We start from the raw sequence: 22,820 nt of genomic DNA on the forward strand, positions 1-22,820 counted from the left end.
CCTCACAACACTCATTTATGGCAGGTAAAGACTGTAGCTGATTTCAAGAGACTGAACTGAGTTATACAAAAATGAAATCACAAATTTATAACAATCAAATCTAAAGAAGGATTTGATTCAAACAGTAGTAGGAGTGGTTCCTCACTGTCACATGCTAAGATTAGCAACTTTTTGCACACTGATTATGCATATTTTCCAATGGACATAAATAGCATAGATAGTGAAGAGTAGTCCGTAGTCCACTTCAGAAAAAATGAGCCAACATAGTTGATACTGATGCTTTGTTTGGTAATTGTTGCTGAGATACAGTTTGTTTCATCAAACACAGAAGATAACAGCAGCCTTGTTTGCAAGATTAAGGGGACCCAAAGAAGATCAGTAGTGCCAAAAATAAGGTGGGGAGGAAGGGAAAAAAAAAAAAAAAAAGAGAGAGAAAAAGAAGTTTGAGTTCATAGTTAAAATTCAGGCTGTCTTTTGTCTTTTTGCCACATGATACTGCTTGAGTATGTAATATTACCTGAAAAAATGCCTGAGCTGGGACCAGGATTTCCTTGTCTAAAGACAGGCATGGAGTCCTCTGTGAGATGCCATAAAATAAGCAAGTTTTCCACATGAAAGGAAGAGGAAGACTTGAGGGCCTGGAATCACAGAATTATAGAATAGAATCATAGAATATCCCGAGTTGGAAGGGACCTACAAGGATCATCGAGTCCATATCCTGACTCCACACAGGTCTACTCAAAAATTCAGACCACATGACTGAGAGCATAGTCCAAATCCTTCTTAAACTCCGGCAGGCTTGGTGCCATGACTAAGACTCTGGGGAGCCTGTTCCAGTGCACGACCACCCTCTCAGTGAAGAACCTTTTCCCAATATCCAACCTGAACCTTCCCTGTCTCAGTTTGAATCCATTCCTTCAGGTCCTATCGCTGGTTATCAGAGAGAAGAGATCAACGCCTGCCCCTCCATTCCCCTGCATGAGGAAGCTGTAGACCATGATGAGGTCTCCCCTCAGCCTCCTCTTTTCCAGGCTGAACAGGCAAAGTGACCTTAGTCGCTCCTTGTACTTCTTCCCCTCTAGGCCCTTCACCACCTTTGTAGCCCTGGCTTTAATTTCTAAAATCCACCTAAAATCAAGACAGGCCTGACTCAGTTGCCTAGACATAGGTATGTATCTACTGCTATCTTAGATACCCAGAGTGCCTGACCTCCATCTCTAGAAGACCATGGGGTCTCCTGCAGGTACTGTGCTATAATCATCTATCCTATAACAATGTCTGAAATTATTTTAGCTATCTCAGGTGGTGCGTGTTTAGGTGTGAGTTGAGTCTGGGAGAAGTCACTGCAGTCACCAAAACCAGAAGATTCAGATTCAGTTGACCAAAGGTAGCTGTTTCCTATATAGTGAGCTCAACAGTTCTCTAGAGCTTGTTGGCTATATCCCTACTGCCTATAAAGGGAACTAAAATGCTTAGCTTACGTTACAGGAAACTTAACTGAGACAAGCTAAATGTTAATGGGGACAGAATGAGAAAAGAAAAGATAAGCAAATAAGAGATGGGTTTCTAAAAATGAATCTGGTATTCTTAGATCAGTTTGCTTGCAAGGCTGACAGTGTACAGCCTAGTTTTCTGCTTCATTTTCTTGGCTGCACTACTTTCCAGTCCAGAATTATTTTAATTTATTATTACCATCTTTAGCTACCTAATTGTGCTACTAATGAATACAAATAATCCATGCATCCCATTTTTACCTATCCACTTCAGTGTACAAATAATGGTTTGTTGTATAACTGCTGATTATTAGAGAAGGTAGCTCACATTACAGAAAATCACGGAATCACAGAATCGTCTAGGTTGGAAGAGACCTCCAAGATCATCTAGTCCAACCTCAGCCCTAACACTAACAAGTCCTCCACTAAACCATATCACTAAGGGCTACATCTAAACGTCTTTTAAAGACCTCCAGGGATGGCGACTCAACCACCTCCCTGGGCACTCCATTCCAATGCCTAACAACCCTTTCAGTAAAGAAGTTCTTCCTAACGTCCAACCTAAACCACCCCTGGTGCAACTTTAGCCCATTCCCCCTCATCCTGTCACCAGGCACGTGGAAGAATAGACCAACGCCCACCTCTCTACAGCCTCCTTTAAGGTACCTGTAGAGAGCGATGAGGTCTCCCCTGAGCCTCCTCTTCTCCAGGCTAAACAACCCCAGCTCCCTCAGCCGCTCCTCGTAAGACTTGTTCTCCAGACCCCTCACCAGCTTCGTTACCATTCTCTGGACTCTCTCAAGCACCTCCATGTCCTTCTTGTAGCGAGGGGCCCAAAACTGAACACAGTACTCGAGGTGCGGCCTCACCAGAGCCGAGTACAGGGGGACAATCACTTCCCTAGACCTGCTGGCCACACTGTTTCTTATGCAAGCCAGGATGCTGTTGGCCTTCTTGGCCACCTGAGCACACTGCTGGCTCATATTCAGCTGACTGTCCACCAGTACTCCCAGGTCCTTCTCTACCAGGCAGCTTTCCAACCACTCATCTCCCAGCCTGGAGCGCTGCTTGAGGTTGTTACACCCCAGATGCAGGACCCGGCACTTGGCCTTGTTGAACTTCATGCAGTTGACCTCAGCCCATCGGTCCAGCCTATCCAGATCCTCTTGCAGAGCCTTCCTTCCCTCAAGCAGATCGACACACGCACCTAACTTGGTGTCGTCTGCAAACTTACTGAGGGTGCACTCGATCCCCTCATCCAGATCATCGATAAAGATATTAAAGAGGACCGGCCCCAGCACTGAGCCCTGGGGGACTCCACTAGTGACCGGCCTCCAACTGGATTTAACTCCATTCACCACAACTCTTTGGGCCCGGCCATCCAGCCAGTTTCTGACCCAGCGAAGCGTACGCCAGTCCACGCCACGAGCAGCCAGTTTCTTGAGGAGAATGTTGTGGGAAACGGTGTCAAAAGCCTTACTGAAGTCAAGGTAGATCACATCCACAGCCTTCCCCTCATCCACCAAGCGTGTCACTTTGTCATAGAAGGAGATCAGGTTCGTCAAGCAGGACCTGCCTTTCATAAACCTTTCATAAACCCATGCTGACTGGGCCTGATCACCTGGTTGCCCTGCAAGTGCCGCGTGATGACACTCAAGATAATCTGCTCCATGAGCTTCCCTGGCACTGAGGTCAAGCTAACAGGCCTATAGTTCCCCGGGTCTACCCTCCGGCCCTTCTTGTAGATGGGCGTCACGTTTGCTAGCCGCCAGTCGACTGGGACCTCCCCTGATAGCCAGGACTGCTGATAAATAATGGAAAGCGGCTTGGCCAGCTCCTCCGCCAGTTCGCTCAGTACCCTCGGGTGGATCCCATCCAGCCCCATCGACTTGCGGACATCCAAGTGCTGTAGCAGGTCTCCAACCATTTCCTCATGGACAGTGAGGGCCACATCCTGCTCCCCATCCCCTTCCACCAGCTCAGGGTACCAGGTATCCAGAGAACAACCGGTCTTGCCGCTAAAGACTGAGGCAAAGAAAGCATTGAGCACCTCACCCTTTTCCTCATCTCTCGTCACTAAGTTCCCCCCCGCATCCAGTAAAGGGTGGAAATTCTCCTTAGTCCTCCTTTTTGTGTTGATGTATTTGTAAAAACGTTTTTTGTTATCTTTAAGGGCAGTAGCCAGATTGAGCTCCAGATGAGCTTTGGCCTTTCTAATTTTTTCCCTGCACAGCCTCGCAACATCCTTATATTCTTCCTGAGTAGCCCGCCCTCTTTTCCAAAGATTATAAACCCTCCTTTTTCTCCTAAGCTCGAGCCACAACTCTCTGCTCAGCCAGGCCAGTCTAGTTCCGCGTCGGCTCGTCTTTGGGCACGTGGGGACAGACCGCTCCTGAGCCATTAAGATTTCCTTCTTGAGGAGTGCCCAGCCTTCCTGGACTCCTCTGCCCTTCAGAACCTCCTCCCAAGGGACTCTGCCAACCAGTGTCCTGAACAGCTCAAAGTCAGCCCTCCGGAAGTCCAAGACAGCGGTTTTACTGGTCCCCTTCCTGACTTCGCCAAGAATAGAGAACTGAACCATTTCGTGGTCACTCTGCCCAAGACAGTTGCCGACCACCACATCTCCCACCAGTCCTTCTCTGTTTGTGAACAGAAGGTCTAGCGGGGCACCTCCCCGGTAGGCTCTCTAACCAGCTGCGTCAGGAAGCTATCTTCCACGCTCTCCAGAAATCTCCTAGACTGCTTTCTCTGGGCTATGTTGTGCTTCCAGGATATGTCTGGGAAGTTGAAGTCCCCCACGAGAACAAGTGCTGACGATTTCGCGGCTTCTGCCAGCTGCCTGTAGAAATCCTCATCAGTCTCCTCATCCTGGTTCGGCGGTCTATAACAGACCCCCACCAGGATGCTTGCCTTGTTGGCCTTCCCTCTGATCCTAACCCACAGGGACTCAACCTTATCATTCCCAGCCTCAAGTTCCTCAACATCTAAACACTCTGTAATATAGAGAGCCACACCACCACCCCTTCTGTGCTGCCTGTCCCTTCTGAAGAGCCTATAGCCAGACATTGCAGCACTCCAGTCATGAGTGGTCCCACCACATTTCCGTGATGGCAACCAAGTCATAGCCTTCCCGCTGCACGATGGCTTCCAGCTCCTCTTGTTTGTTACCCATGCTGCGTGCATTAGTGTAGATGCACTTCAGTCGGGCCATTGTCTTCTTCCCCGGCTTTGCCATTGTTCGCCCCGGCACAGCTCCAACAAGCCTTCTTTCAGCCCCATCCCCCTTCTTTCCTAGTTTAAAGCCCTCTCAACGAGCCCTGCTAGCTCCTGGGCTAGGATCCGTTTTCCCCTTAGAGATAGGGACCCGTCTGCAGCCATCAGGCTGGGTGCCGAGTGAAGCGCCCCATGGTCAAAAAACCCAAAATTTCTGTGTTGGCACCAGCCTCTGAGCTGAAAATACGTGCTGAAATGTTGATTGTTGGGGAAACACCAAATTCTTTAATCAGTCTTTTAAATTATGAAATTATGAAAATGCATCGTTATTATTGTTCCATCAGACTGTGATGAGTAAACATGAGACACTCGAAGCACGTTTTTTAAATAGCTACTTACACTTGGAACTTTAATTTCAAATTTTTTAATGCTTATATTAGTACTATAGCACAGGAACAACATAGTTTGCTACTGGCCTTTTCGAGTGCACATGTATAGAGTTTGAGCAGTCAATGTGTAGCATATACATTTCAAAATTGCGTCCCTTGCACTTGAAAGCCTTGAAAATGCTACTCTTGTCAACTTGGTGCAGCATGAATTGAAATGCAGGTTGAATGCAATGTAGAGCTTCCAATTGCTGCTTCAGAAAGGGTTGTGCTGAATCTGAAATACTTTGCATAATTTAATTAATTATGCCACTAAAAATGATTTTCTCTCAATTTGAAGCAAACAGCTTTTATGAGGGTGAACTGCAGCACCCAGGGATATCAGGTGTCCAAGCTTTTAATCCTATTACAAAGACTTGTCAACTACTGATGGAAACTGGAAAAATGTAAGCCTCCAGCAGGGCAACAAGTGAAGAGGAAGAAGGCAACAAATTTTTAATACTCTTTGAAACCACTGTATGCATTAAGTCCAAATCAAATGTAAAAAGTGACAGAACTGGTAGCTTGCACTTAATTGTACAGACGGCGAGTAGTGTCTAAGGAATAACACTTATTTTGCTTTGACATTAATGAAAATAACTGGTTCCTCTAAGAGGAAAATTGTTATGCTTAACTAGTGTAAGAAACACACAGCAAATGGCCAAGACTATTTGTTTTCATGTCTGTCCACTTAAAGTGTTAAGTAGTGCAGCAGCCTGTAGTTTGAAAGTGTTTTCTAATGTTATGGATTGGATTCTGTCTATGAACCATTTTCATTGTAAACAAATCTCGACAGAGGCTGCTGGACTACAAGTATGAAGGAATCTGTAACTGACTAGACACTACCCTGGATAATTTGCTTTCTGAAACTTATCTATTCCAGTTTAGTATTGGTTTTGGTATCACTCTAAAAGAATAGACACTGTACTTTGGAGGCAGAAAGGAGTTCTGATTTTAAAATGATTTATTTTCTGGGCCATATAATCAGTGCCTAATTGGCAATCTATGACTGACTGTGCAAAATGTTTTGACCAGGTTATGAAAGGTTACAGTAGAATTGACTCTATCTCCATATCAAACATCAGCATGTAACATGAAATTAATTGTAATGTAGACGGTTCTGTTAATAAATAGGAAAAATATCTTACTACTGGGAGTTCACCAGCTCTATGAAATTGAAATGCAGAAAACTTCCATGCTTATCATATTAACAAATATTCATAATACTTAATAATATATTCTGCATATTGCATGTATTCATACATGTATGGTACATATGTATGTCAGCATCTTTGGATGGGAAAGGTTTTTTTAAAAAGTGTTTAAAAGATTTGTAAAATGGTCTCTTTGTTAAGAATACTATAACTGTACATGTAAATTCAAGAACTTTGCTCCAGGTGTGAAGTACATTTTACAAACTGAATATCCTTTTCTGTTTTTTTTTTTTTTTTTTTTTTTTTTTTTTTTAAGAATAACAGAAATAAATGTCCATTTATTTATTTATTTATTTATTTATTTATTTTCCAGTGGATGGTGAGGATTGGAGAGTTTGTAGCTACAAAAGCAAGACATATTGACATAGATTCATTTTACTTAAGCTATCTAATTCTAATCCATTTGTAAATGCTTTCTCTGCATTTACTGTAAAGATGTAGGCAAGCCCAGAGGGCATTCATTCCATTTGTCTCTTATGTTCTTTCCTTCTTCATCTCTTGTATGTGTAGGTGTTATCTGGTTACTAGGCAGTACTGGTATTCATCTGAATTGCAGTGTAGTCCCGTTTGTGTTAAACTAGCCAACACACAGGGCTTATGCTGGTTTCATGTTAGATGCAGCAGGACAGACGTCTGCATCCAGCATGAAATAAGAGCAGCATGGACGAGTCGGATGTACTCTGATACATCATTTGCCAGAACAAAGTTCTTTCTTTGACCTTTATTTAACAGGTGCAAAGATTTAGACTGGGCTTGTACCTGCTCAGTATTTGTCAGATTTTTGGTGGCTGTCTTTTAAGGAAGCCCTAAGTGCCATACAAAGAGCTTTATTATTTGTGCACATGTACCCAAAGATGGGATGAAAGACCCTTTGGAACTACCTGTCTTCTTCTATTGAGTACATATCTGCATCAACACCCACATCTTGGCTTAAATTAAGTGAGGTGAACACATTTTCTGTTTAACTCTCATTTCTGGGGTCATATTTGGATGAATATTCAGAATAAATGAAATATAAATGTCACAGTGGCAATAAGCAGAAACTGTGAGAAAAGAAAATTAGAAGATTTATTTTTTCAGCTAAGGTTTAGCTCCTTTAATTATATATGTGTTTGAAAGTTGTTTCATGTGTTTTTTAGAGTCCTTGAGTTTTCAAAATACAAGAAAACATGTTCACTTATTAGAGGTGATGATGAGATTCAAATCAGTTATTAACCAGCTCAGCTATATACACTGCATAAAGGTGGTGACAGCTTCATGTAAAATAGTAGAAATATCTAATATAGTTGATCCTTTTCATTGTTTCATAAAATTGCTGTGTTTGTGTGCGGTAGAGTTAGGACTGAATTTTCATTACCTACTTCTGAACATTTTATACTGGGATTGAGACAGTATTGAGCTAATGAGTTAGAATTTATATTGAGCCTTAACTGTCTTCATGAAGTAACTAGGGAAAGAAAATCATGGCAATAATGGAGTATTTTTCATTATAAGCTATGTTGTACAGCTTTTACAATCAGGTTTTTAATAGATGTAGAGAAATTAAATTGGAATTCTACCAAATTTTGTGCTTTTGTCATCCCATAAAATTGATGTTAAAAAATGTCAAGACCAATGTGCTTAATTTCTACTGAAGTAAGGAGGAGATGGTATTAGTCCTGTTGCTTTCAAGGCCCTGTTGTTTATTAGGTAGTATGATGTAGAAAAACATTCAGAAATATACACTTCATTGTAACCTTCAATGCTAAATATAAACTGAGTATAGATTAAATAGGTTTTGACTAATGTTATCCTAAAGTCCTTATCAAGAGAAATTCACATGAAAACAGCAGAAACATTCAGTCAGGAAGGTGAAATTGCATTCCATATGAAAAAGGAAGAGGTCAAATATTGCTGATGTGTATATTAATGCTGCTGAGAATGCATAGATATAGTGATTTTTTAATATATTCAAACATAGTTTATTGTTTTTATATGATAAATATACAAACATACAATAGTTATGGATTACTTCATATGTGTAGACATACATATGCTCAATCTGAGCATTGCACATGAATAGGCACCATAAATAATGTCTTAAGAAAGGATTTTCCGCTTCTACTATACAAAAATGTAAAGGTTAATAATTTTTGTTGTCCTTTAATACTATTTTTCCGTTGAGTTCTGCGGGTATTTTTTATCAGGGGCCCAGCAAAATGCTTAACTACATGAACTATTGCTCATCTCTGCCCTTTTTTGCCCACACTTTTCCTTGCTGTTAATCCATTCCACTAGCAAAAGACTGCAGGAATCAATTAATATTTCCTTACAATTTAATTTCCTTACAATTTAATTAATAATACGCAATAAAAATGTAATATACAACAAAGAAATGTCACCCAAGTATGTTCAATAAATGAATCTTTTAGTTAATTCCTATAATATTTGCTCATTCACAAATACAGGAAGAAATATTAATATAGTTTAAATTTTAATTGGCATAATAAAAAATTATTTTTTTTAGATATAATAAACACATATAAAACAAATGCCACATATGGTTTTACTTGCTATGAATGGCAAAAGTATATGTAAAAACATTAATACATCAGACAAATTTCACGTGATTGAACACCACTATTATACTTTTAGGTCCATGTTCTAACTCAAATTAATAAGTTATCCTTGTGTATCTTTTTCAGCAGATGAAAAAAAAACACACCACCACCACCAAAAAAAAATAAAAAAAAATAAAAACAAAAACACAACACCACTACCAACAACAACAACAGAAAAGAAAAATAAATTGCCCTTCTCCCAGCCCACATACTGAATAAATAAATAAATAAATAAAAATTGCCACTTGCAAGAAAGGTTAAATTGCTGGCCTTCCTTGCAAATTCAGACATTAAAAATTTGGAGTTTTCCTTCATCCAAATAATATATATTCATTCCCCACAGGCAGCAGTGATGGTTCTTGGGATAAAGAAAAACTTCAGTCTCCCCCCACCCAGGGATCACAGTCCTCTGTTAACCACCCCAACTTGCCTGGACAGCATAATGTTCCAGTTAGCCATCCTCTCAACCCTCTTCAACAGAATCACCTTCTGCCAAATGGTACGGGTTGACATCTTTCAGCATTAACATCAGTAGTGTTCCAATTCCTGTCTTTATTTTGTGTTTACATAAATAGGCTATCAAAAAGTCAAAGTTATGGGGGATATTGGAATACTTCCTTCAAAGTTCTAGCAGGGGAAGTGGAGCTGATAAAGAACAAATATGTATGCAATAAAACTGATACTTAAAATAATTATTAACCAGTGTATAAGTGGCATGGTAATGCATTGTTAAGGCATTTTACAGCAGATATTAGAAAAGATAGTAAACAGCCTTTGCTCATCAATGATACTGTACAACATTACACTGATATGATCAAACTAAAGATCAAAGATGTCTAATAGCCTCTACTTGTATGTAAAAACCCTCCATGGTTGCTAGTGATTTACACATGCACATCCCAGAAAAGAAAAGACGCATTGCTGCTTTGTCCTGATGTGGGACCCATCTTGTCATCCATTAGCTGATTATTGTCCATGAGGAGAAAACAGAAATATATATATATATATATATAGTATATATATAGAGAGAGAAAATAAGTAATCCTATTTGCATTTATTTTTTCCCCACCAGGACTGGAACTTCCTTTTATGATGATGCCCCACCCATTAATTCCTGTGAGCCTACCTCCAGCATCTGTCACAATGGCTATGAGCCAGATGAATCACCTTAGTACCATTGCCAACATGGCAGCAGCAGCACAAGTGCAGAGTCCTCCATCCAGAGTTGAGACATCTGTTATTAAGGTAAATATATTAAAAATTAAATAAAATAAATCTAGCACACTCAGAGGCATCATAAGTATTACAAAGATGGGTAGGTGTCAGATGTTACAAGGTAAGTCATAAAGTCAGTATGTAGCTCTGAGAACAGTAGGCTACTGGTCACCAGTTCTATTTTCTCCTCTCCCATATCATAATCATAAGTATTAAAATAATGCTGAAGCTGAAGCACTTTTCATACAGAATACAAAGCTTTCTGGTTTTTCATATTTAATAGTCTGTAATCTAATGGCATGTTCCTCAAGATATCAAGTAACACATTATTTCATTGTTAAATTAAAACAAGCAAAGATGGAGTCTGTCTGTTCTTCCAATTTGTAATTCTAAGCATTTGAACTGAAATGCTGCAAAGTATCTGAAGAAGGCTGAAAGGCTTAATACTTTGTCTTTAAATTGCCAAATGCTGGAACAGAATGTGATAAAGTTACACAGAACAGACCCAATAATCTCCAGGCAATAATAATAGTACTGTAGAGAACACTCATTCTAAAATGTCTACCCATTTTAGGTTTTATTGCCTACAAGAGTAGCAGTCTAGCCCCTTCTCCATCCCAAATTAATTTGGTCAGAGATTTATTTAGCAGAGACATGGAGTCTTCTTTCTTTTTGACTGAGGATGACGTGTATTTATTTTAAAAGCTTTTTTCTCTTACTACCAGTTATTTATGATTTGATTTGACATTAATTCAGATATTTACATTTTGCATCTTTATCCTTCTTTAGTTCTAATACACAAGATACAAAAAGAATTGCGTGCTAGTTAATTTTGTGCTATTACTTAACTTCCTTACATTAGAAAACAAACAAACAAACAAACAAAAAACGTAGTGGCAAAATTATTTTACATTTTACAACTATGTTGGAAATCTGTCATTTAATACAATCCTTTTGACAAGATCTGGGTAAATGTAAAATCTGTTGGACCTTCAAATCAGGAGCTACAAAAGTTTTGAAGGAGGAGCACATGCAAAACTACACTTGAGAATTATGAATTACTTTGGCAACAAAACTTTGTTTTCACTATTTTTCCTAGTATTTCCCTTTCTTTCATCATCTGTGAGCTATTTCATTTCATATGTAAGAATTCAAAATTTGATCTTCACTAGTATTTTTAACTTTCTGTTTCAAAACTTTGACAAACAGTTGCATTTGGAATGCAACATAGCTCCCAGATTATGAGAAAGAAAATAAATAAATAAATAATTAAAAAAAAAACCACTAAACTTTTGTGGAAAGCAGGCTGTAGGAAGGGGGCCTGGTGTGTTCTTAGATCTAACCCCATTATGGGAATATAATGACCCTGGAAGCACTTAACTGAGATGTAACTCTAACTCTTCTAATTAAAATCTAATAGGTTTAAAAATATTGGACTCTGAAAGAGAGACTTTGTCATTATGTAATTATGTATATTATTTTAACCATAGACAGCGCCATACCAGAAGATTTTCCTTACCCCAGAGTTCTTTAACTTCTAAACAAGTTCATTCTTGTAGCTCATTTAGGCAGAAAGATAGTTTTGGTCTAATCTAGGTGAAGAACTTGAAAATACCCAGCAAATTTTGATTTTCAGTTTGAAATATTTTAGCAGTGTTTTGTAACTTTTTCCCCCCCAAATCTTGATTGTTTAAACATATGCTTGTATAAATAATCAGCACAATTTATCATCTCTTTATCTTCTCTTATATACCTACGAAAATTCAACAATTGTTTATTTATGCTACAAAAATCTTCATCATAGCAACCAATTTTTGTGCATCTCCTCTCATAACATTTTGCACATTATTTAACAAAACAGGTTTGATGTTTCCACCTGGTTTGCACACAACCAATAATTGGAAAGATGTGGATTTATAATTAAGTGTTTTTAAGTGGCCAAATTAACTTATGTTCTTTTTTGAACAGTATTCTCTCTCAGAAGTGAAATACATTTTTTTTAAAAAAAATGTTTATGCATTTAAGTTCACGGTTTGGGGACATTTACATAGAACCTGACGGAGACACTACCTAAGCACTGCTGTATCTTCAGTCAAGACCTGTAGCATATTACCCACAATACATTTATATTAAAGGTAAATACATGAATAAAAGAGTGATAAGCTGCCATACAAAACTCACATCTTGCTGCATATAATTATTTCAGTAATCCTTTAAGGGCTCAGGAACTTGTACATACTTTCCTACTCTGTACATACTACTGTACATACTACTCCTACTCTTCCTACTCTTTCCTACTCTTCCTACTCTTTCCTACTCTTTCCTACTACTGTACATACTTTCCTACTACAGCCTCTTTGTGGTACACCATATCTATAGATTCATGTCCTCTGCTTTTGCCTAGGAAAGATGAATATGGTCATGTGGATAGAGAGAACACAGCCTATTATGCTCCTATTTTTTTTAATGCTAAATTGGATTGAAAACAAAACCTGATCAATATAAAAGCACAAGGTCATTGTTTGGGGGATTTTCTTCCCATCAGCATGGAAATAACGTTACTGGAAATTTACCTTTCCCTCACTAGAAATAATCAGAGGCTGTGAGTCTAGTGCCTGTTGAATTATATGCACTGAGAAGTTGAGAAGCAAACTTCAATCAGCATACTTTCTGAACCTTACACTAGCAATGAATAATAGCTTCTACTACAACTAAAATAAATATTTTAGAGTATAGATGTAAGTGAGAAGGTCAAACTTGCTTTTTCTTTTTTTTTTTTTTTTTTGTAGGAATGGTTAAATAGTGAAGTTGCTCTCTTTTACAAGAGTTTTTGTTATTAGAATAATACTTTCCTTATACTGCTACATTTTTAGGCTTTTTTGTTTTGTTTTCATTATCTTCTGCATCAATCTTTTAACCTTGGTTTACTTAAATACTTTTCCTCAATTACAATTTTCCAGAAGCTGATTTAAGAGGACTATGAATCACTCATCGTTGAGTTCATCTTTATAACCTGAAATGTCAGTGTAGATTTGAAATTAGAGTACAAGATAAGTTTAAACTCTAAAGTTAGATGACCTATGAGAAATTTCTACTCTGAAGAATAAATCCAGAGTTACCATCTCTAATTAAGTAAATGGAAACGAAATTCAGTCTTAGAAAATAGGAGTCTTCAGCTTATAAATATCCTGGTTTACTGGATAGAACTGACCGTGAACAGTGCCACAGTGTATGACTTGCTGACCTTTCTTTCCAATTCACTGAGTTCACAGTGAGTGTTGTTATCTTTAAACTCACAAAGCTTAAAATGCCTTTCTATTACTGGGTAATATTTCATTTCTTCATGATAAGAAGGTGGAATAAAGCTGAGATCATATATTAACCAAACATTTTATCCTGCTGTGTTCCGGAGATGAGACAAAGACAAAATTATAAGGGAAAAACTTAAAAAGCAACACTTCTTTTTTTTTTTTTGGCAATGAACTCTGAGCTCTAAAATCTTCAGAATTATAATTCAGAAGAGTTTTTTGCCTTTTCGAACATAAGACAAACATTAGATGTTGTTTTGTAATGGAATGTTTAGATATATGAGTTGGATGAATAAGAGGAGAGCAACAACAAGCAGGGACAGCAGATTGTGACAGCAATGAATAGTGGTGTGACAGCTGTGACCTGGGGATGCTTTAGATATGAGGTGGCTTTCATCACCTGCCCATGGTTTCAAAGGCTCGGATTGTTAGCAGTTTCACTACATCATTTGTTTTTTTTTTAGTCAGTAGAAAGATATATGAAAATATAAAGAACATGCCTTATATTAATAGCAACATGAAAAATTCTACTCTGATAGTTAGAACAGAGCAGAATGCCAGAATCAAAAATTACACTTTGCCCATGGAATATTACTAATAGTTATGGGAAAAAATAAGAATAAAGTAGGGAAAAAACAAAACAAAACAAAACAACAACAACAAAAAAAACATACACACACAAAGCAAAGAATAACTTCATCTGAAAAAGTAACCAGTGGCACAGTAGTTTTCCACTGCTTATTAAATACATGAAACTAAATTTTTCTAATTCTCTAAATATATCACAGCACTGGTTGCCTTCTTCTCATCCAATAGCAGAAACTGACAATGAAATGAATAAACTAAGATAGCAGCTGACAGTTGATTTTATAGGCTAATATTAATTTTTATTCTGATATGAAATTTTATTTTAACATTCTTCTACTTTTCCATTTTTCACTGACAATACGTGTGTTACTATTAACACATTTGATGTTCCTATATATTTTTTTTTACCTGTAATTGCTGCCAGATAGTCCAAATAATAGACCAAGAGAAGAAATACTAAACTGCTATACAATGACATAGGAACAACGTACATTTCCATGTTTCAAGTGAGAGTGGTGATGAGGAAGTTCAGAGAGTGGACCTGAAAGGAAGATGACTGTAAGAAAAAAATGAACAGGTTCACTTCATTGAGGGTGTAGACAGCAGAGAAAAGGACTGTAGAAGTCTTCTATGACTACTGTGTGAATAACCTTGAGTTCTTGAGTTTAGCGCAGAGTTTTAATCCTAAAAGATATTGGCCACAGTATTTCAGTGTAGAAGAGTTTACTGATAATTTATTTTCCAGTTATGGAAATGGTGCTTTTTATTTTATTTATTTTTATTTTTTATTTTTTAATGGTATTAGTTAAATTATCTTTCAAAATTGGCTGACACAGCACTCTGTAGAGAAAAAGGCATAGGAATTACCCTGAAAATACAATTAGACATCCTGGAAAGAAAACCATTCCACTTCAGTGTTGTTACTAATAAAGTAGAATTTTCCTGTACTATAAACTTAAGAAGACTGCCAGAATTGTCTTCTGATATCAGACTGAAAGTATATACGGAATATATATATACTGAATAAATATATACTGAAAAATCTTTAAAAGTGTCTCTCTGGATGCACTGAACAAAATAGCATCCAAAGTTCATATTGAAGGGCCATCCTCAAATTTCAAAAGACAATGTTAGGAAATACTAGAATGCCCCTGCAACTTTAAAGTGATGACATTCCATTTAGTAACCATTCAGTGAATGGTTAATTGTTCAGCTTTTTTTTTTTTTTTTTAATCAGTGTCTGTCTCATTTTACTTACTTTTTTTTTTTCTGCATCCTGTGTTGAATGCAGAAGTTTTCTATGGACACTTCTGTGCCTTACAGGAACGTAATACTCAAAGAGTGGTGGATACATATTTGCAACATGAAGTATACTATATTCATTTTACAGAAAAGTATTGAGACCAAAATAATTATATGCAAAATTGCTAAAAATGATATTTTTGGAATGCCTAATGAGAAAAACATGATTTTTCAGATAACCTATTATTTCTGGAGACATTTGCGTGATGTTACTTTAAAGTGATTTTCTTGAATTTGTGAATAAAGTTATTTTCATTTCTTCATTATCTGATACATATGACATAATTCTTTGTATAAAAAGAATTTTGATTTAATATATAAATAAAAAAAACCTAAGTACATATTTACTGCTACTAATAGTAAAGCAAATACTCTCCTATAAGTAGTCTAGAATAAATCTAAGAACACTTACTAGCTCCTGAAATATCTAGCTTCAGATGTTTAGACTAGAAAAACAAACATGAAATCTGTGATATAACTAAAAAGTTTAAAGTATATTATAAAACATTAGTATTTAATTTTCTTTTTGTTGTGACCACAGAGACTAGTATATCTTAAAATTATACTTATGAACTTCTGCATAATAGAGAAAATCACCAAGCTAATCAGAATCTTTCTTTTATTGAGATAACATAAATATGTATGTGAACACTTCTAGCACCGTTTGTTCATTTAGTGTAAGAAGACCTTAGGTCAAAGTGTAGCTGAACTCATTTATTATAGCTTAATCAGCTTTATATTAGAGGACAGTGTCTCAAATTATTAATTCATACAATCTATATATTCAAAATTATTTATTTTAACTTTTAATACAGATTGTTTTATTATGAACTTAGAGGATGGTTCCTGTATACCTGGCATGTAACTGGGAATAATGTCTTTGTTGGTATAATACGGGATTCTATTACTGTTTAAACAGTATGCTTATATGAATTGATTTGTGTAATGTAAAATAAATATCTGCAGATAAATATCTCACATGATACAGAGAAGGTAGTATATATATATATATTTTTTTGCTTGTCAATTTGCATATGTGTAACAGAGAACTATGTATGTGATGTAAGATTAATTTGATTTAAAATGACCATGAGGTACAATGGATGGGATTCATTTTGCTGTCTTCTAAGGCACAACTCATTGGACTTTTTTTAGATATCTGCTTTATAGAGTGAGGTAAATTGTACCTTGGAAGCATAAATGTATGAACAAACAATAAGCCTAAGGTGAGAAGCTCAGATGTAGACATTTGTACTGTAGACAACTACATTTAGCTAGATGAATCTCATTCTTGGTGTTTGGCTGGATCTACAGTTTTGATTGACCTTGAGGAATGAATTCATACCACTGCTTCTTATTCTTAAATGTTTTTATTTTTCAAGTAAGACCTGATTTTCAAAAGAAGAGAGGGAGAAAAAAAGGAGGAAAATTCTGTCCAACCTGCCAATAAGAAAGTGATAATTCAGTTTGAAGAAGTTTTTTGCATGTCTATGTATTTGCATGTTGTATATATAAATGCCTATGTGCATTGTATACTATAGAGGAATACATATATGTATATAGTCCAAATATGTATTTTCCAAGACAAAATATAATTTATGAATTCAGTTGAAAGGATACACTCAAATAAGAAGGGGTTCTGAAATAGTTGTCAGGACATTTTAATGAGAACACACAGAATCCAGAAGCTCAGTGACACTTCCAGAAATGATCCTGCTCCATCATGATTCCAACACCAGCTGCTGCTCTGGTTTCACTAGGACAGCCAGCCTCTCTCTCTCTCTTTTTAAATCTGTTATGGCCTGTGAAACTCACTGCCTGGCTATGCTTTATGTACAGACCATGATTTCAAGTGATTTGGTTGAAATAACAGTTAAACTATTACTTGGTAGTTTGTTTTTCCTTCTAGCCAGTTAAATTCTGCTGATATTCCCAATGATCATGCAGTAAACAGAGAAATAAAAATCAAACAAATCTATAGTCTTTTTGTCTATTGATCACTTTCTACATTTTGTGTTATCAGTTATCACTATCATGATGGGAACAGTAAGGCAGAAACAATGAAAAAATGCAGACGAAAAAGATCAAAAATAGAAAGATAAAAAGGCAAATATTATAACGAAAACCTCAATAGGTTTAATGACAATACAAAACATTTGAAGTTGTGAATTTTGATTGGGATTAGAAGCATGTGTATAATAAAAGAATAGAAAAAAAAAAAGACAACATTTGCATCAGTGAGACATCAGCAAGATCAGACAAGCTGATAGTGCTATTCAAAAAAGGAAACAGAAAATAAAAATTTATAGCATTCAGACAGTTTGAATGAACACCAATTTTATAGTAGTGACTGAAGAAGTTAGGAAATAATTTTTAGCATCTTGTCCTTTGGACTAAACATTAATTTGGAGTCTGATAGCACTGTAGGCTAAAGCTCAAGGAAAGATAAAACTGTAAAAGCAAAATGTCCTGTTTTCAAGGAATATAAAAAATAACCGAGAGATTCACTTCTTTCACTCTTTCAACAAGTACAATATCAAATAAGTATGTCATTTCACAAGAAAGCCATTCCTGACATACTTGTCAACTCAAGTTCAAAATTGGTCAGTTAGTTAACGAAAGAGTAAGAAGCTGTGCTTTGGTCATTTGGAAAGAGATGATTATAATTTTACCACAAAAACAAACAAACAAACAAAAAAAACCACACTCTTTTTAATTTTGAAAATTAACAGTGTATGGAACATTTTTTGTCATGTATCCTTCTCCCAGTAGAAAGTAACCCAAACTATTGAAAAGTATGACATTGGACATGATTTTATCTTCTGCATCACTTAAAGCAGAAATGTCCTTAAAAGAGTTTGTTCAACACTGAAGAGCATCAAGAAAGCTGAATAGTATTAATAGTAATGTACCTCTTAATCTGATAATCTGATAATCTAAAACTGATAATCTCAGTTTTATGTCTAAAACTCAGTCTGTGCCTAAATTTAAAGGATGACTAAGCCCAAGAGATAAGTCTTATGGAGAAGCAAATTAGAACAAAAGAGAAAGACTAAAATTACCTGTAGGAGAGAAATATGCAGAAGATTAAAAAAAATAATAATAAAATAAATGGATGGCTATTGGAAGTAGCCACATTCAAATTTTATTAGAATGATTCTAGAATTTTGTCACTAAGGAATGGGAAAGGTGAAGAATAAAAGAACATCTGTGGGAAGCCTGAAGTGGTGAAAACCTAGAAGGTATACTTCCTTGTCTATCATCTTAGGAGCAGATGGATTAATCCTATACTTATTACCTGAAATATATAATTTAGGATAGTGATAAAGGGACCAACAGTTGAACTCCATCAAGTTTACCTGATGGTAGGTATTTGGGTAAGACTTCTGGTAAGGATGGACTTTCCAAAGAATGAAGGCATGCTGCTGGAGCAGAAAAAAAAAAAAAAAAGGAAAAAAAAAAAAAGATTCAAATAGATTAATGTTGAATAACTACTTTTTAGTACCTGGTAAGAAGAAAAAAAAAAAAAAAAAAGCATATATAAGGAAGAAAGTGTGTATGGTGTTCTGGTTATCATATTGGTACCATTCTGCTTCCAATATTTTCAGATAACTCGTAATAAGAATTTACTTAGGAACTTGTGGAATGAGATCTTAGAGTATAGTCTTTGCATCTATGCAAAGAGCTGTTTGAAAAATGTAGAGGAGTGTTGATAAGTACAGAAAGACATTTCTGGTTTACTTGGACAAACTGAGAGAGTATTATATTGTAGGCTATGTTCTTGAAAAAAAATATGAAAGAAAAAGGAGTGTTTTCTAATTTTAGAGATAACTTCCAAAACTGTTAAAATCTCTGTTATTTGTATGTTAAAGGAAAACAAAACAAAAACAACACCTTTTTCACAAGAACAATTCTGTTATTTATAAAATGGACTTGATATTGAGGGTCTGTAAATTGTAATATCAGTGGGATAAGTGGGGTAAGAACACAGCAGTCCCTGTAGTGAATGTTCCAAGTATGGTAGAAGAATTTTTGGAAGAGTTAAACATGAGATTCTTAAATACTTAGAATTCATTCTTTGTATCAGATTGTAAAGAACATTGAAATAAATTTGGCTCTAAATCTGCGAATTTTTCCCTTAGAAGTGCATTGTCCATTTGCTTATTAACCTCCAATTCTGATGCCTGAGAGTTACGTATTTTGAAATGTTGGCTCAACATATCTTAAATTGCAACATATCACTAAATTGTTCACACTACTTTTTCTCATGAGTAAGCAAGCAAACAACGGAGAAAACGTTGGTTAGTGGGGATTATATTTTCCAAGTGATAAATAGTTCTGCATTTCTTGTTTTCTAGTAAATATGGTCAATTGAGTTTTAGGATCTTTTCATCTATCAGCCTATATGTACAAAGATGTTTTTAGTATCTTGCTGCCACTCCAGAAGGTACCATATTTTTTGTAGGTTCTGTATGTCAGTTTACTATGGACATCTCAAAATTCTTCTGTGTCTCAAATGCCACTGAATATCTGTATGTGAGCAGCTGAATTAAACCGTAGGTATCTTGTTTTGGATGAAGCTACACTGGCTTTAAAATCTATATCTCAATTGACTGAGACACTTGCCCCTTTGTCCTGAATATGGGTGTCTCCAAAATTTCATATCTATCTAATATCTGTCAAAACTGCATTTAGATACCAACAAACAGATTTGTCTATTTCAAACTGAACCCCTCACGGTTTTCTTCTTATAATTAGATTTTTAGCAAAAGATTTGAAATAAAGTCACTTAATTTCGTTTTGTTTGTTTGTTTTGTTTGCTGGAAGACAACTAGTGTAATGACATTACAAGCCAACATCAAACTCTCTAGAAATATCTTTAATTACATAATCACAGAATCACAGAATTAAAGGGGTTGGAAGGGACCTCGAAAGATCATGGGGTCCAACCCCCCTGCCAAAGCAGGCTCCTTAGAGCAGGCTGCCCAGGTAGGCGTCCAGACGTGCCTTGAATATCTCCAGAGAGGGAGACTCCACAACCTCCCTAGGCAGCCTGTTCCAGTGCTCTGTCACCCTCACCGTGAAGAAGTTCTTTTGCATGTTGGTGTGGAACTTCCTGTGCTCTATCTTGTGGCCATTGTACCTTGTCCTATCCCCACAAACCACTGAGAAGAGGTTGGCCAAATCCCTCTGTCTCTCACAACTCAGGTATTTATGCACATTGATAACATCCCCTCTCAGTCTTCTTTTTCTCCAGGCTGAACAGACCCAGGTCTCGCAACCTTTCCTCATAGGGAAGATGCTCCAGGCCCCGTATCATCTTTGCGGCCCTCTGCTGGACTCTTTCCAGGAGTTCCCTGTCTTTTAATTAAGTAGAATTGAGTTTGTCCTAAGAATGAACAAGTTTTAGGAAAAATACTGGACAAAGGACCATATCCTAGATGTTTTCTATTGTCAGGATTTTAACACCAAAAATATGTATTTTTTTCTTATAAAAAAGTGACATTTTGCAGAAGTTACAAAAAAAGTTCTGATCATCTGAGTTACTTATTGAATACATTTTTGCACATTTCTTTTTCTGAGAAAATTTAAGTGAAGTCATTCTAAATGTAAAGCTAATATTTTACCACAGACAGAATCCACCTTTTATACACAAAAATCTGTAGTAAGGAAGACAGCTTATATTGACATTCCAGCGCCATTAGCTTATCACTGTGACTTTTTAGAGCTACAGAGGATTTCATTATATTATTAGCAGAATTTCCATTTATTATTGCAGCTAGCTTTGATAAAGACAAAAAATTGCTATGGACTATATTATTGATTGTTTTATTGAATTATGAAGCAAGGATATAAAAAATTAGTTAAGTTATTCAATTAATTCATTCCCCATTTCTGCATAGTTCAATCCTATTTCTTGTTAGGTTAAAGGGTGTTTTACAAATGAATTGATAAAGACAGTATATATAGTTTTCTCATAGAGTTTTTCTGTTATGTCATATTATATGTGAATAGAACTCATTATCTGTTTTGTTTGCATGATAATTATATTTTTTCTGTCCTGTGCATTCTTTTTGGTCTCTCCATTTCATAATACATGCTGTAAAAGCGCACATAAATAGGATAAACAAATTAAGCTGTTTAAATAAATTAATTTACTCTCCAGCTCTGTATTCAAAGCTTACATGTTCACTGGATTTCATTTTAATGAAACCCTTCTAAGAAAAATATATTGCATGCCAAGCAGTGAAATTATATATTAAATGAATGATTAGATATACTGTGTTTCAATTTGTACCAAATCTGTACACTGTGCATGCTTAAATCCGCTTAAATCTAAAGAAATAAATCTTCTACATTTGGAAAACATCTGAATTGTAATCCTCCTCTTGAATTCCCAGTTCATGGACATATAAACACAATCAAAGTCATAATAAGCCTAGAGCTAGGATGCAGTTAAACTATCCTCATCAATGTTTTTGACTTAAAAATCCTAGTCTATTAAAGTGGAATCCACTTAAATGTTTTGATGCATTGCTCTGAAAGGTCTTCTTCCACTCCATCAATAATTCCCATTGAATCCCTTTGCAATCACAATCTCAAGTTTAGCAAAGATTTATTATAAAGCTTACCTGGATCTATTGATTACTATTGATAGTTGTGTTGCTGTTTCATAGCATTCAACAATGCATTCAACAAAATAAATATTCATCTACCTATTGTGCATGAAGAGCAATGACTGCTGCTAAAGTGTGAGGAACATGATGCTCTCTTCAGAAAAATAAACGAACAAACACCTTTAAGACATTTGCATCAGGAAGCTTTCATATATGTTATTAAACATATTGTGTATTATTTCATTATTGAAAGCTTTTAAGGAGTTGAATGTATACAGCTTCTTTGTTAGTTTCATTAGAAACCAGGATTTCAATTGAAAAAAGAAAGAAACAAACAAACAAACAAAAAGTTTAACATTTTCAGGCCCCCCTTTAGATTTCCATTATAAGAATTACTTATTTTTATCAGTATTTGACCAAAACAACCTAATTCACATCTATTCTAGCAATGACAGAGTCTTGGGAGTTATTAGCACTAAACAGAAAACTGCAGGGGAAGACAGATAATTTTCTGTGAAGGACTATTCTGAACTCATCTCTCTTTGTTCATTGTATCTGTCAAAGTTCTTTGTAAATATTGGATGTATCTCCCTGCAACAGTTTTCACACAGCAGTTCAAAGAATCACAGTCCTCATGCTCTAACTTTCAAAATCAAGAGACATCTTGAAGCATATTTTAGCTCCTCCCAGCTATGCTTTCCTCTTGATAGAGAAATGTGGGTGGGCATTTTTCCCCCTCTTTGAAGTAGTTACGAAGCCAAAAATGAAAAACAATGTAAGAATAAATGTGGTTCATTCCAGGTTTGTGCTTCACAGTCTTAGCAGACATTTGGCTTTTAAGTTTA

At 36.2% G+C, this 22,820-nt stretch overlaps 1 protein-coding gene across 9 annotated transcripts in view; it reads left to right on the top strand.

Moving 5' to 3' along the window:
- The window catches only part of DACH1 (dachshund family transcription factor 1), a 380,086-nt gene that overhangs the window by 245,816 nt on the left and 111,450 nt on the right, over positions 1–22,820 (top strand). For 6 of the 9 annotated variants that reach the window (XM_048079100.2, XM_048079099.2, XM_048079098.2 and 3 more), the window contains exons 4-5: positions 9,289–9,444; positions 10,018–10,190. In XM_048079100.2, coding sequence (XP_047935057.2) covers positions 9,289–9,444; positions 10,018–10,190 — 329 coding nt within the window. The remainder of the gene's footprint in view (positions 1–9,288; positions 9,445–10,017; positions 10,191–22,820) is intronic. The other 3 variants (XM_048079101.2, XM_048079104.2, XM_048079102.2) reach the window with 1 other exon arrangement.

This window comes from Anser cygnoides, chromosome 1 (genome assembly GCF_040182565.1).
Source record: "Anser cygnoides isolate HZ-2024a breed goose chromosome 1, Taihu_goose_T2T_genome, whole genome shotgun sequence".
Classification (NCBI taxonomy): domain Eukaryota; kingdom Metazoa; phylum Chordata; class Aves; order Anseriformes; family Anatidae; genus Anser; species Anser cygnoides.